The following is a 15,052-nucleotide window of genomic DNA, read 5'->3' on the forward strand; positions in this document are numbered from 1 at the left end:
TGGAGATATCAGGGGCAGGCTTTGGACTTTGGAGCATCCTGCCAGCAATGCATACCACTTTTCTCACTAAGCTATATTTTCTTCTTTGCATGAAAAACATTAGGGTCATGAGTGATTTTATATTAAAAGCATCATCCCTTCTCCAAAAGGTGTGGTTACCTTTTGTAGCAACTATCCTAACATCATGCAACTACCCTAACATCACACTTTTTCAAAGCAAAATTTATTATTTAAATATTTTTCAGTTGTCTTGCAAGCAGCTTTTGTTCTTCAATGTTGATTTTCCACACCGGGGGGAGGGGGGAGACATAAAAGACACCAAACAAAAACCTCAAGCATTTTTCAACAACCATAAATAAAATCTATTAAGGTGTTTCTTGGTTGGGGGGGAGGGGGAGAGAGATTGGAGAAAGGGGGTGTTGGCTCATGAAATCTTCAACTTTTTGAATGAAGAAAACAGCTTGGTGAGAAGGGAGAGGAAATTTGGCTCATCATCCAAGCGTAGAAAGTTAGCCAGTCATTAGGAACAGGAGGCATGATTAGAGGGGATGCAATAATTGAGGCCACAGGAAAAGTGTTTTTTAAAAAAGTGATTTTCCTTGCTTGTGGATGCCAAGGTTGGCAGCAGGTGCAGAATGGAAGGGACTCTGTGTTGGTATTTGCTTTGCCCTCAAGGTAGTCTCTCTTGTGCTGGACAGAATATCCACAACTACTGTTAAAGGGTTATGCACCCTTCAGAAACATTCCTTCTACTTCTCTGCACAAGTCTGGAACCTACTTTGGTCATTCTATCCTATATCATCACAGGCTCACATCTTCATGTTCCATTGGCACCACAGCAGTCCAGAATGTTACGGCATGCTTTGATTTTTAACTACTATGCCTAGTGTTCCAAGACACCCACAGTTATGTCCCTGGAGGGCCTTCTCTCCACATATTTTAGACAGCATAGCAGCTAAAACTGATGTGCATCTTAAAACACTAGAAGCTTGCTTTTCTTTTTCAGAGATTCATATGGAAGAGCTATCAAGGCTGTTGAAAGAACTTGTATCACAAGAACTTGTACATTTCATAGTGCACAACCTTCTACAGCATTCTCTAGAAACAATCGCCACTCACAACTGCTTACCCTTCAACAAGTCCTCTACATTCTAGTCTAAAGAATGGATGATGCCTGTAAGACTTGCATTCCTCAAGCAAGACAAATTTAAGACTACTATTGCATAGCTTGTTCCACTCACATTTAAGCACTCACTGTGCTTCTCCCCCATTAAATTCAACATGGCACTTTAAAAAATACACAGAATGAATAATATTGCACTGAGAATTATTCCAGGATGTTCTTGTGTGCCCACTAGAAGAAACACAGTTTCTAGCTTGTGAATATGGCTGCAGAAAAGCCATCCCTGTTAGCCCCTACACAGAAAGAAACTTCTGGTTAGTTCTGCTCCATTCCAGAGTAGAGCCACATAACAGTGATTTATACTACAAGAGGGACTCTAGTTTGCTTTCATCCTAGAATGCCATATACATACACATATTTAATCTCCTTTGACCACTTGTGTCACTTTCTGTCTAAATCCTAAATTCTGTTTATGCAGCCTATGTAGACCTTTCCACAGTCATGAAGAGGGTCAGCCATTAGTTTTAAACAGCAGCAACATTGCAGCAGATTCCAGGCCAAGCATTGCTGGCAGGAACATTCTCAGCCGGACATGTTCTGCAACAAGCAGACTGTACCAGATTTTAGGATCTCTGTAACTTCATGTTTCAACAGATCCCAAATCCCTGCCTCTCACATTCTAGGGACTTTGCTTTGAATAGCTTCACACATTCCTTGAAAAATACAATTCAGAAGCAAGATAAGAATGCACCAATTTATTCAAAATGCATTGTAGCAGAAAAGCCTGCCACTCTCCTGATGAACAGCACTCTAGAGCAGAGCAGGCTGATGGCTTTTAAAAATGCTTCTGGACTCCTCAAGCACTTGCTCTCCTAGAATTCCAGAACATTCTAGAACTTTGTGAGTCACACGCACTCATGTGTGTCCCACACCAGCAATCTAGCGTTATAAAAAGGACTGAGAACTCTGTCCCTAAACATTCGTTTAAAATGCTGCGGTATCTCCAAGTCAGTGATGCATCTGGAGGCAACGTTGCTATATCTCTAGACTACACCCCTACCCAGTCACGGGCTCAGTCATGAGCGCTGAAAACATACCTGTGTCCCAAGGACATCTCCTCAATTCACACACATCGAAATAGCTCCTTCCAAAAGGTTAGAAGCACACGGGACGCAAGAACATGCCCAGGGGTGGGAGACATGCCGCCTGACATTCTAGGTCAGGCTGAACACAAAGATGTACCTCATGTTCTGGAATGGCAACTTCTTTTCTACCCATTGCAGAACATAGGCGCCATCTCCTCCCCCTAACTTTTGCCCAGCCTGATCCAGAGCGGGTGACCTTACAGACCAACATTAGAGACCTGCCAACCCCGTGACCCTCCTCGGTCCTGGAACATGCTAGAACCTACTACACTCTCTGACCATTTCAGAATCCAGCACCAGAGAACAGCTGACCTATGGAGGGCAGGGCGAGGCATGGGAAAGAGTGGGAGGGTGAACTGGCACAACCTGTGTCCGCCTAGCTAATTCCTCTCCTCTATCAGAGAGTTGGTGGGGCTACTGAGGTCACTGGGGGTGCTGGCATTGGAGGAGGTGCTGGCTTCACTCGAGCCCTTCTTAGAGCGCTTCCGCCACTCAGGGACGGGGCCCATCAGCGCTGAGGTCTTGATGTTCTGCCTGTCCTTTTCCGCCTCTTCTTCCTCATCGTATCGTTCGTCCTCCTCTTCTGTCTCACTGTGGTGGGGGCTGGAGTGGCGGGAGATGGAGGGAGACGGGGGCACGGAGGCTGGGCGTGGGTAGCGGAAGCCCTGAGCCTGCAGAGGGGAAACACACACACATATACACAAAAATATAAGAGATCTCCCTCACTGTCTCTCATGCGCAGAACCCCTGCATGACGCCCCTTTTCTTTCTTCCTTCAATCCCTCCTCAAAATGCAACTTTCCCCTGAAGCTGTTGGCACAGCCACTGAGCCCTATACCTTACTAAGAATGAGCTCATGGACATACAACTGAAATAAATGCATCATTATCTCATGCATCCCCCTTTATTTCCTTTCCCTTTCCTCTGTGCTGAATTTTAAATAGTTTTTATCTTGCTCTTAGCCCAAAAAGGCTCCCAGATTAGCGTCTTTTAAAACACACACTAAAAGAACGGTCCTTGCTACCCTCGGGCTTTTATTCTAAAAAAAGACACAACACAGAAGGAAAATGGACTGGGCAGGAGGAGGAAAGGAACAAACTTGGGGCCAAGCTGTGGTGGAGAAGCCAAAGGAAAGAGAAGGCACCAGAAGTTATTGGTCTCTCTGCTGCGCCGACAGAGTGGCCTGACATCCCTTCTCTTCCCTCTTCTACTTCAGCCTGATGTAATGGCTGCTGCCAGGTGACAGTTGGTGGAGGGAGGAGCCTGGCTTCTGAACCCTGGATCCCTTCCTTTCCCTCCTTTATTACAGCCTGATGAGGTTGTAAGCCCCAAGGATCTGCTCACTTGTATTTTGCATAGCACATTGACACCATTAACAAGTATTCACAGCAGAATGCAAGACATGGATCTGTTGCAGAAAAAAATTACTATCCAAACTCAGCCCAAGTCCATCACAGGACTACTTAGATCTGCACTCTCTCTTCCAACTGGCGGCGACTCTCTAAGATATTAAACAGGGGTTTATACCTGGGGTTGTCTTCTAGAACACCTGGGTGATGTCACCTCTCTTGCTTTCTTCAAACCCCACCCTTTTCTGTGAAGCCTCTGGCACAAGCCTCTACTTCCTATGCCCTGTTGCACCTTTTCCCAACCTGATGCTTCCAGATGTTGCTGCATTACAACTCCCATAATCCCTCACCGCTAGCAGTGCTGCCTGGGACTTTGGGGAGTTGTAGTCCCAAACATCTGGAGGGCAGCAGGTTGGGGAAGGCTGCCCTATTGTAACTCAGCCTACGAGTAACCAAAATGTGCATATTTGTTCCTGGTGTTAAATTTTAGACTGCATGCTCCTTGGGGCAAGGACCTGTCCTCTTACGCTCTCATCATATGCTGTGCACACTGATGGCATTCTTACTATGATGAAAATATTTCACCCTGACACCCAAGATCTTTTCAACTGGAGACGCCAGGGATTAAATCTGGGACCGCATATATACAGAGCCCATGTTATCTCCCACTGGGACTGATATTCACTCCTGGGATAAGAAACCCAACATAACAGCTTATATTCCTCTCCCCCGCTCACATAGTGATATACTCACCGCTGTTGGTTCATGTGGCTCATAGGTGAAGTTGTCAGGGAATGCCTTTGCTAGTGCCATATGCCGGGCATACATGTAATACTGCAAAGGAAACACAGGGCAGCAGGAGGAGACAGGAAAACGGACATTAGAGCATCTCCCTTATGATATCCACTTGCCGCTTTCCTTCCTCTACTCTCCGCAGAAGACCAAGATGAAATGAATAACCGAGCCAGCCAGTTTAGGCATGAACACATGTCCCCCTGTACCCAGAACCGCTATCTTATAGGCCATGGGCAGGAAGTCTGTGGCCCTCCAAATGTTGCTGGACCCCAGCCAGCATGGCCACTGGTCAGGGATGATGGGAATTGTAGTCCAGCAATATCCAGAGGGCCTCAGGTTCTGCATCCCCGTCATAGACCTAGTTCTATCACGGAAGCGGTAACCTTGGTCTAGAGTAGACTAAGACTGCCGGGGAGGGAGGGGGAGTCCTCATACAAAAATATCTCCCAATATAGAAAACAAGCACACCAAGGAGAAGGCTAGGCTAAATCACCCTTCTCCAGCATACCTACTATCTCTCTGTGTGAAGATATTTTTGTAGGGAGGGCTATAGCATGAGAGCTCCTTGGCTAGAGCTCAAAGCAATACACTCTGAACATAGGCTTACCACCTCTGTGAGAACTAGGCACACATCTGGAAGCTTCTTTAATGCTTGGGTTTCATATATGAAATGAGGCTCAGGCTGGGACAGGTGCCATTTCCTCTATCTCCAGATGACCCGGAAACAGGTTATTAGACTCAATGGTGAGGGAAAGATACTCTGCAGATATACAGAGACAGTCTTAAAGACCATGACTTCACCCAGCCCTGGGCTGAATGCTGGCTTTAGAATGATGTTCCACGTCTGGGCCTCAGCACAAGTTCCTACTCCTCAACCTTTCTCAGTTTGTTCCCACTTCCAGCAAGCAGCACAGAAGTTAAAAAAACATGGTAATGGTGTTTGATTAAGCATAAGAGAGGCATGGGGGGGAGGGACATGGCCAGAGTTGCCTTTGGACTGATCACCCTCTGGTGGCAAAGAGATGAACTGCAGCAGGTAGAGAATTAAAGGAGGCTGACGAAATACCAGGGAAGAGCGGGCAAGAAGGATCTTCACTGTGGGGTGGGATGGAACAGTCAGATCTTGGAAGATTACTTTTAAAAAGTAATTACAGCTACAATTACATGGCCCAAAAAAGTAGTAATTATCGTTACAATTACAATTGCTCTGAAAGTGGCTGATTACTTTTTCTCAAAAGTAATCACTACAATTACGTATCAGTTGCTTTTTAAAAAAACGCCTTCAAGGTGCTGGCCTTGGCTGTTGCCTAAAACAACAGTAAAAATAAACATACAGAGGTAGTAGAATAATTCTTTTTATCCATAAGATAGCAATGGTGGTCTCTCCGCTGGTAAGGGAGGTGGGGAGGGAGGCAGAGGCCACTACTCAGATCTTTGCATGTTAAACCAAGTGCAACTCCTCCCCCCCCCCAGCCAGCAAGCATAATCTCTCTCACTTAACCACCTCCCAGACCCTGCCCTGCCACCAACTAAGGGACACTCACTCAAACAAACATTTTCCCCTGAGATGCAAAAAAGTTAAAATACTGCAAATGCAGCACAGTAGCCAGAGAGGGTGGTGGAGGCCACTTTGTGTGCCAAGTGCAAACACAGTATTCACACTCTCTCTCTCTCTCTCACACACACACACACACACACAGAGTCATCTTTCACCTCCACAGTTCTTTATCTCCATTCTGCTGCTGCCTCCTTCTCCTCCTTTATCCATGTTCTTGCCTTCTGGCTCCTTTTCACATCCACTCCATTCTTCACCACCACTATACATTTTTTTAAAACAATTGTTTTCTCCACTCCACCCCGTCTCACTCTCCACCTCCTGCCTCATCGCCTCCTACCCATCCACAGAGCATGAGGGAAGAGCGACGCTGCACAGAAGCCCAGGTTGAGGCACCTGATTTTCATCCACAAATCAGGAGCAGAAGAATTCCCCTGCTCCCCCCCCCAAGTAATGCCCAAAAGTAATGCTGGAAACATTACAATTACTCCGCAAAAGTAATACAATTACTCCTAGTTCTATTACAATCAAAATCTAAAGGAATTACCCACTCGTTCCTTTAAAAGTAATGAATTACAAGTAATTCGTTACTTGTCACGAATTACTTTCAAGCTCTGGGAATGGCGCATCACCCTCCCGTTGCAAAAGAAGCTCACCCTGCCCAGATATTTCCAATCTAAGAGATCAGAAAGCCGCTCCGTGCGGTTTCGCTGGATGATGCGCTGCCGCCGCGTCTGCTGACAGAAGCTATAGAGGAAAGAGGTCAACTGTGTGCACGACTCATCCAAGGCCCGGAAACGTCGGTCGAGGATATAGATCCCTGGGAGAAACAGAAAGATTTAAAGGACAAGTGTCATTCTAATCCAATATGCAGAGCTAAGAACTGACCCAAGTGAAGCGCAGGGCTGAACTTCCTTGTCCCCAACTGAATGGACATCATCTGAAGCACAATACAGACAAAAGGAAAGCAGGCTTATCTCTTCCCCTGACATCTCTATGGTGGTCTGCCCCATTTGGCTGGCATACATGGCAGCATTCAGTTGGTGACCAGTCTTCTACTGCCAAAGTCCTACTAATAAGCCAGGTTCCACACATCTCTCTGTCTAGAGAACAAGGAACTCAGCTCTCACAACCCTTCCCTCAGACTTGCTGTAACGTCCTACTTTCTTAGAAGGTACAGAAAAATCCCCGATTCAGACGTTCTTCTCTATAACCCAGTAGTTTCCTTTTTTTCTTTTCAGGAATTTCAGGCTCCTCCTGGCTCAAGCCCATTGAAGCAGCAGGAAGACTAATCTGCCTGAACAGCTGCATCTAGGGTGCTGTCGCTGAGGTGGCAGGACAGTCTATCCTCTTCTCCCCGCACATGAAAATATTTGAGACAGTTTATGTTTTTTCTAGTTCCCTTCTCCTCAGACACACAAACTAGCACACACCCATCCCACCCCCAGTTAACAGTGCCTCAGATAAAATCTGAGTGTCAGACTGTGTTGAAAGAGGTCAACTGTGTTGGTGTAGCGTTTACACTGGTGTAGTGTTGGACAGAGCAGTAATCTTCAACCATTTCAGACCTGGGACCCATCTTTAATCCAAACATGCATTTGGAGACCCATTTCTTTTGACATCTATTTGTATGGTGGTAGTGCTGCTGTTGCAGTCCACCTCAGGTATTGGGTCCTGGCCCACCCAGCTGAAGAAAAATGGGATGGAGTGTAGTGGTTAGGACTGAGGAGGAGACCCAGGTCCAAATACTCACTCAGCCATGAAAGCCACCTTGAGCTACTCACTTTGCCTCACACAGCGTAGCCTACCTCACTGGGTTGTTGCAACGATAAGGGCTAAATGTGTGCATGGAGAATCATGAACGTTGCCCTGAGCTTCTTGGAGAAAGGGCAAACTAAAAACAAAAAAGCTACAGACACGATGATATACCTATAGAAAGGAGAACTAGTAAATCCAGGGTGGCTTCCTTGCAGCAATAATGGAAGCATTAAAATCAGATACCCATGGGATCCAATCTCCATTCATCCTTAGAGGCCACAATGCGCATGAGAGAGAACCACAGAAGCAATAGATGGCTAGTTAAGATAGGTAGGTGAGGAAAGCCTTTGTTGGCAGGCTTTGTCTCTGGATTAGGTTTGGACCACCGCACTACCCTCCTGCTTCAAGAGCACCGAAAAATACTCATTCCTAGCTAGTAATACCAACCATAGGCAGATGGATCCGCTATGTGTTCCTCCATGAAGCAGCCAAAGCCAGAGAGGTTCGTAGAGATGCTAGGAATGCCCATGACGGTGCATTCAGCTGGGAGGAAGAGAGAGAGGGAGGGGTGAGGTTTAAGTCTTTGAGATCTGTTTTTATCACTCAAGAATGCAGTCAGCCCACTCAGCCAGTCAGCTCTGATGTGCTTTTTCCTACAGATAACATTACCCAACTGAAGATGGTAACCAGCAAAACTCGAGGGGATTCTCTTCAGAATTATTTGCAAAATCTGGTTTCAGACATGTAGAAAAAGCTGGGATTTCCTTACTGAAATGTTTATAGTCCTCATGATTTTCATTTTTAGGGAAGGGCTTACATATTTATAATCCTCACAGTTTTCATTTCAGGGAAAGGGATTGTAGCTCACTAGTAGAGCATATAGTCTGCATTCAAATAAGGACTCGGCTTCAGCCCCCAACATCTCCAAGTAGGGCTGGGAGAACACTTTGGAGAGCTGCTGCCAGTCAGAGTTGACTAAACTGTCCTAGATGAACTGATGAACAAGCTCAGTATAAAAAGGCAGCTTCTTACAGTCCTACCTTTCAAGCTAAGCACAGGTTAACAGAAAACATGTGTCAAAGCATCTAGAAACACTATTTCAGGTCCCCCCCCAACATTCTCCCTAGTGGCTGATGCTTGAAGAGAAGCGCTGATCCTCACGTAGTTAAAACACCACCATCCAAGGTATCATCACGCCTGGGGAATCCCAAGGTTTGCAAAAGTACAACAAATCTTTAAGGAAAGGGGAAGAAAAAACTAACAGGGCATTCCACATGGCAACATTTTGTTGCAGGAGCCACTGAAATGTTTAGAATGTGTTTCTATATGTTTTAAAGTGACTGCATAAGTATATTGCTTATTTTGAGTGCATATTATTACTATTATTAGTTTTTTTATAGTTAACCCCCCATGCTAAAAACATATTAAAACAAAATGCTAAAATACACATAAAAGAATAAAACTGGTGTAGCAACTTTACATCTATTTCTGATCACAAAGGCCTTAATTTTTTTTAAAAAAAATGTTTTCCATCACTTATGGAAGCATCTATGGAAATACATTGGAAAACATGCAGGTAAAAGCCGAGAAACGCTCTGTGGCTTGTTCGGTGGAGATTGTATGCCAACATATCCAGAGATGGCGAGCTGCACAGGGCAGAAGCAGGTATTAAGGCACAGAATTCAGAGAATCTCTGCTTTACTTTTTCCATTTGTTTAGGCAGCAAAGTTTCTGCTCCCTAACTATGTGCATGAAATACCCGGCAAGATCTCAGGAGGGCTTGAGGCTTTACTGCCCTGCATAGCTCTCTGCACCTCTCCATGATGAGCAGGAGCAGAATAAATTAAGCAGAACATAAGGCACCCCATGTGGGCATCTGTTTAGATCTATGCAGGTCTGGGTGTGGTCAGCACCTAGATGGGAGGCTGCTTGGTAACTCTATAGATGTTGCCTTGAGTTTCACCATGGAAATAAGGCAGGTTATAAATAAACCTGTTACTTGCCATGAATGCTTCTCCCCCTAGCCTTTGATTATCCATTTTTCTGGTTCTCAAACTTTTCCTTGCAATAAATATAGAAGCGCCAAAATTATGCAGAACCAAACTCTGATTCAGAGCAATGAGTACAAACTGAGCATCTAACTCTTCAAAGAATGGCAAGAAAGTTATCCATATTTGCTGTAGCAGTTTTTGAACATAGAACTTGAGTCCCATCAGCGCACCGCTAGGATTTCTTTTCTTTCCAGAGTGCTACCCTCCACTTCCCTCCTCCCCCCAAAGCAAGCTTACCCGGTGTGTAACCCCATGGCTCATAATAAGAAGGGAAGACCCCCAAATGGCAGCCTCTAACAAACTCCTCATAATCAACCGGAAGGAGAGGACTAGTGGAAGACAGGAATTCTGGGTGGAAGATGACCTGGGAAGAGAAAGATAGGGTGGCTGGCAGCTGAACAATCCATCGTCCTGACCCTGCAAGTGGAACCATCCTGATTAATATATATTGCTTTTAATACAAGTGGTGTGCCCTGTCTTTCCACACCTCTGTGCAAAACAGCAAATGAAAGCTTGTGCCACTGGTCATCAACTGGGTGGGCTGAAGGAGCCACAACTGGGTCAGAAGCCCAGGAAGGGAATTCCAACTCAAGAAGAAGGTAAGCCCCCACAGATTATATGAGTCAGGGTCAAACTGCAGGCCATCATTCGGAGTCGGGCCCAGAGGCAAGGTCAGACAAACATAATATCCGAGGTGTTCTGGATCCTGCCAGAGTCGATTTAAGTCTTTTCAGTGGAGAGTTTTATCCCAGCCTTTGCTATTATTTTTTTATTTAAGACATTTATATACCACTTAATTATTCACATTTCTAAGCAGTGTATTCAAAAACAAGAAACCAGAAAGTGAAGCAGTAAAACCATGAAATTTTATCAGAAAACTGAAGATTAAAACTGAATATCCATATATGACTTGCAATGGTTTTTGAACATGTTTTTACTGTTGATGTTTTTATTGTTAAATCACTTTGGGATGTTTTATGGGAAGCGATTCATAAATGGAATAAACAAATATTTAATGGCATGTACATCTATATCTTCTGATTAAAATAAAATAAAAATAATCTGGAAGTTAATTTACTAAATATTTCTACTGCTTTCTCTTAGCTCAATGCAAGCAAAAGGTTAAATAGTTCATGCCCCAACAAAACAATAACTAGAAGGCCAAGCCTGCCTTGAATTCTACCTCTGCAAAAGCATGACCTACAGAGGGTTGCACCAGCACCACCGACACACACCGACACTGAAAGCATTGCATGTTTAGGGCTATTTGTGAGTCCCAGAGTCAAAAAGGTTACTGCTTACTGAGCTATGCAGAAGGAAAAGACAAAAACTATCAACGCTAAATTTGGGGAAATCTGACGCTTGGTAGGTGAGGGTGGAACTTTTTCCATCTTCCTTAAAATCACAGACTTTAGAGTGAAGGGAGTCACAATAGTTTCTCCCAGTCCAACTCTCTGGGTCAGACTTCCTTCAGGATGATTGTGGGACCAAACTAGACACATATATAGGAGACTAGAGGACAGTCTTGGCAGGTTTTTTTTAAAAGAAAAGAGAACATGCTGAAATGCTACAAGGGATCCTGTATCCTTTCTCCTACAGGAAGCAGAGACTCTGTCACTTGACCTTCCCTACAATCCATCCCCTGGATCCTTACGATGACCCTCATAACGGTGTAGCCTGATTTATTTCTTCTGTAAGGCAGACAAATGTCTCAATTCTTGGCACCTCCTTAAGGTCTGAGCTGCCAGGCTTCTGCCACTCACCTTGACACGGTCAGCGCTGCTGTTGAAGAGGCCAATGCGCCGGATGGTGTTGAGGATGGGGTCGGTGGAATCATCCAGCATGTTGTGGGTGCAGATTGGGGGAAAAGACTGGCGCTGTTCGGGGAAGGAAATAACAGACATATTAATAGATGTTATTCCAAAACAAAAGAGAAGATAGCAAAGCTGTAGTCCTCATGGCTGTAGATGAGAACTTATGACATCTTGTAAGCCAGCTTTCCAAAACCCGGTGCCTTCCAAATGTTTTGGACTACAACTGTTTTTCTCTTAATGAATTCAGGCTAATCTAATCACCACCATCCTATTTAACCTGCATCCCAGTTCCAACGTAACTACTTTAACTCAAATAACTCAGGAGCCAGGCTCCTGTAGACAGGGCTCCCAGAATCCTCTGCTCCGACTCCTCCAGCCACACTTTATCTTAGCTCTTGCCTACACATGCACATATACACACACAGGCCTAATCTCTTTAGGCCTTATTGCCTTCCCAGAGGCCCCAATACCTGGGTAGCAAAGATGGCTCTCTTCATCATGGTGAAATCCTCTTTGTCCAGCATTTTGTTCATATCAGGAAGATTCCCCCTGAGGCAGAAGAACAGGTAAGCAGAGCTTAATGGGAATGTATGAGGGTAGAGGAATGTTGACCCCTCCACCACCTCCCATCAGGTCACATATATGTCTATGTCAAAACTTAGGTTTCTGAAAGGCAAAGAAAGGACTGTGGTAGGGGACTCTAAGACCTCATCCATGGTAACCCCTCCCACTCAGCACCTTCACCATCTCTTTCTTGCCTTCTCATTGGAGGCCCACTTACACAAGGAGTGATTCGTAGAGTTTCTTGCCAAACTTCTCTTTTACCGCGTTAGCTGTATCCCTAGATTTAAAGCAAAGGGCAGAGAGAGAGGGGGGGGGGGGGAGAGAGAGAGAGAACATGAGTGAACATAGGCTTGGATTCCTGGATGCTTCTGAATCAGGAATTAGGGACAATAGGCAGGTATTGGGGAGAGCACCAAGACTTCTGGATTTCCTCCCCTGAGAGAGGTTAGTTAGTGACGTCTAGCAGACTGGAGAGTGATAGGGAATTTTTATTTTATCTTATTCATTTATAGTCTGCCATTCCTCTAAAGGGCTCAACGCAGTGTACGCAATTCTCCCCCATTTATTCTTACAACAACCCTGTGAGGTATGTTAGGCTGAGAGGAGTAATGATCGGTGACACTGTTAGGTTTGGAACATAGTGACTGCCAGAGACAGCGGCAGATACACAGGCCTGCCGTTGACACTCAGCACTGGCATACTGGCACTGGCACCAGTCATCACAGCACCGTTTTTCTAACCCCCCCCCTGTTTAAACCTTTACAGCAGTAGCTGGGCATGCTGCAGAGTCCTCTTGGATTCTGGGGCAATGAAGCACTGCTCTTGCCTACCTAACACTTGGCTATAATTTTTTTAAAAAAGGACCCTTCCTACTGCTGCTGCTGCTGCTGCTGCCACCTGGGAAACAGGAGGGGGAAGGGAGAACGGAGTGGAGCAGGGCAGAGGCAGCAGGGGGAGTGAGTGCGGCTGAGCAGCCGGCAGCGGCAGAGAAAGCGACAGGAGAAAGCAGTGGGGGGAGGGGGGAAAGAAGGTAGTGGTGGAGGCCCAGAACCCCCTCAAACCTCGCAGCTCTCCTGAGTGACTGGTCCAAGGTCACCCAGGAAGCTTCATGGAAAAGTCAGAATTTGAACCTGGGTCTTTCCAGTCCTAGTCCAACTAACCAGTACACCACACTTGGCCTCTCTCCCTTTCCAGGAAGCAGAGAGCTAGTGGCTTTTAGAGCAGATGTTATGCATACTGCAGTTCTTGACCCCCTCAGGGAGATGATTTGGGTGAGCCAGGACTCCTGGGGCCTGTGTGGCGTGAACTCACCACAGCTGTTTGCGGACTGCCTGGCCTTTCAGAGTCTCCACGTTGAAGTTGTTGGTCCGGGCTGGCATGATGAAGAATGCCACCACTGTGGTCTGGCTGCCGTTCACCTGAAAGGAGAGAAGGCGGGCGAGTCAGCCATGGCCTGCTCTTCCTGCTTTCAAGATATATCACCTGTCCTATGAAGTGTGCTTGCCTCTCATTCACCATTCCCTCCCATCTCCACAACAATTGTAAACATGGAAAGGAAATCCTGAAGGTAGCTTGCGATGGACTTTTCTTCCCAGAGTTCTCTATAGCTTCTGGCAGGCACACTAACACCAGTGCACACTCTTTTTCTATTCTCCCCACTTATACGCCCACTCCGTGCCACTCTGGGCCCAAAAATTCCCCTCAAAATGCATTGTCCAATTCAAAATAGGCTCGTCAAAGGTCATAATTGGTTGTGGTGCTGCCTTTGGCTGCTGCCTGGTTGGTGCTGAGCCATGACAGGGCCTTCTCAGTGGTGGTTCCGTTTGCAAAATACCCTCCCTGGTAAGGTGTGCCTTGCTTGATCAGTACTGACTTTCAGCATAAATGTAAAAACATTTCTGTTTACCCAGGCATTCGATGGCTGAAAGATACTGGCCATGGCAACCTTGAAACTAGCAACTGGAAGCGGGGTGTAGCTTTAAAAATGTTTTTAGATGTTCTCCATGTTTTCAGTTGGTCTCTAAGATGTTTTGAGGTGTCTTTAGGTGGTTTTTAATATGATTTCATTTGACTTTACCTTAAATAGTATTGTTTTAACTTTTTTGATGTTAGCTGCCCTTGGCTCCTTTGGGTGGAAGGGTGGGATAGAAATTTAATAATAAAAATAAATTAATGGTTTGGGTTTGTCCCCTTTTGCTATCAACAATGCCTGAAGGCCAGGAATTACCAAGAGAATGGGTAGGCCCAAGCTCAATAAGCCACATCTTCACCCTATGGCCACACCAGATTGTCTACCTCTCTCCTCTTTGCCCTACACAGCCCCCCATTTCTTTACTTACCCTCAACAGATAGTTGAGCCGGGCCAGAGCTTCCAAGAAAATATCAGCACCTTTGTTGGAATATTCATAGCGTCCAGCAATAAAGAAGAAAATAGTCTTGTCAAGGTTGAAGTCCAGGTGCCTAGGAGGATAAGAGAGTGAGGAGATTGGGATGAGTCAGGGATTTCTGAACAGGCAGCTGGTTCCTTCCCCAGAAAGGCTCAGTCTGATCTCCACACATGCCTCATGCCATATAATCAGACTTTATTACAGGGCAGCAACAGCCAACGTTAAAACTCTAGGAGACTAAATTATTGGTTACTCAAATGATATATTCCTTTGAAAAAAGGGTACTCATAATCAATTGCTTTCCAGTCTCCCAGTTATAATCCAGCATTATGTGAAGTTGATCGGCATATTCCCCCTGCATCTTTTGCATTCAAGAGTGAAGCAAGAGTTGTAATCAGCGAGAGTGTGGTGCAATGGTTAGTGCTGGACTCGTCATGAGGGAAACCCAGCTTCATATCCCTGCTCAGCCATGAAGCTCAGCGGGAGACCTTCAGCCTGTCACTCACTCCCA

At 45.5% G+C, this 15,052-nt stretch overlaps 1 protein-coding gene across 4 annotated transcripts in view; it reads right to left on the reverse strand.

The window, feature by feature from the left end:
* Nucleotides 1-204: 204 nt before the first annotated feature.
* GYS1 (glycogen synthase 1) overlaps nt 205-15,052 on the reverse strand; it is a 34,498-nt gene continuing 19,650 nt past the window's right edge. For all 4 annotated transcript variants that reach the window (XM_061591343.1, XM_061591344.1, XM_061591345.1 and 1 more), the window contains exons 8-17: nt 14,494-14,614; nt 13,466-13,572; nt 12,372-12,431; nt 12,061-12,139; nt 11,540-11,653; nt 10,014-10,140; nt 8,173-8,268; nt 6,624-6,787; nt 4,371-4,451; nt 205-2,939 (exon numbers count right to left, since the gene is read on the reverse strand). In XM_061591343.1, the coding sequence (XP_061447327.1) occupies nt 2,649-2,939; nt 4,371-4,451; nt 6,624-6,787; nt 8,173-8,268; nt 10,014-10,140; nt 11,540-11,653; nt 12,061-12,139; nt 12,372-12,431; nt 13,466-13,572; nt 14,494-14,614 (1,240 nt within the window). In that variant the 3' untranslated portion in view covers nt 205-2,648. The remainder of the gene's footprint in view (nt 2,940-4,370; nt 4,452-6,623; nt 6,788-8,172; nt 8,269-10,013; nt 10,141-11,539; nt 11,654-12,060; nt 12,140-12,371; nt 12,432-13,465; nt 13,573-14,493; nt 14,615-15,052) is intronic.

This window comes from Rhineura floridana, chromosome 11 (assembly GCF_030035675.1).
Source record: "Rhineura floridana isolate rRhiFlo1 chromosome 11, rRhiFlo1.hap2, whole genome shotgun sequence".
NCBI classification, from domain to species: Eukaryota; Metazoa; Chordata; class Lepidosauria; order Squamata; family Rhineuridae; genus Rhineura; species Rhineura floridana.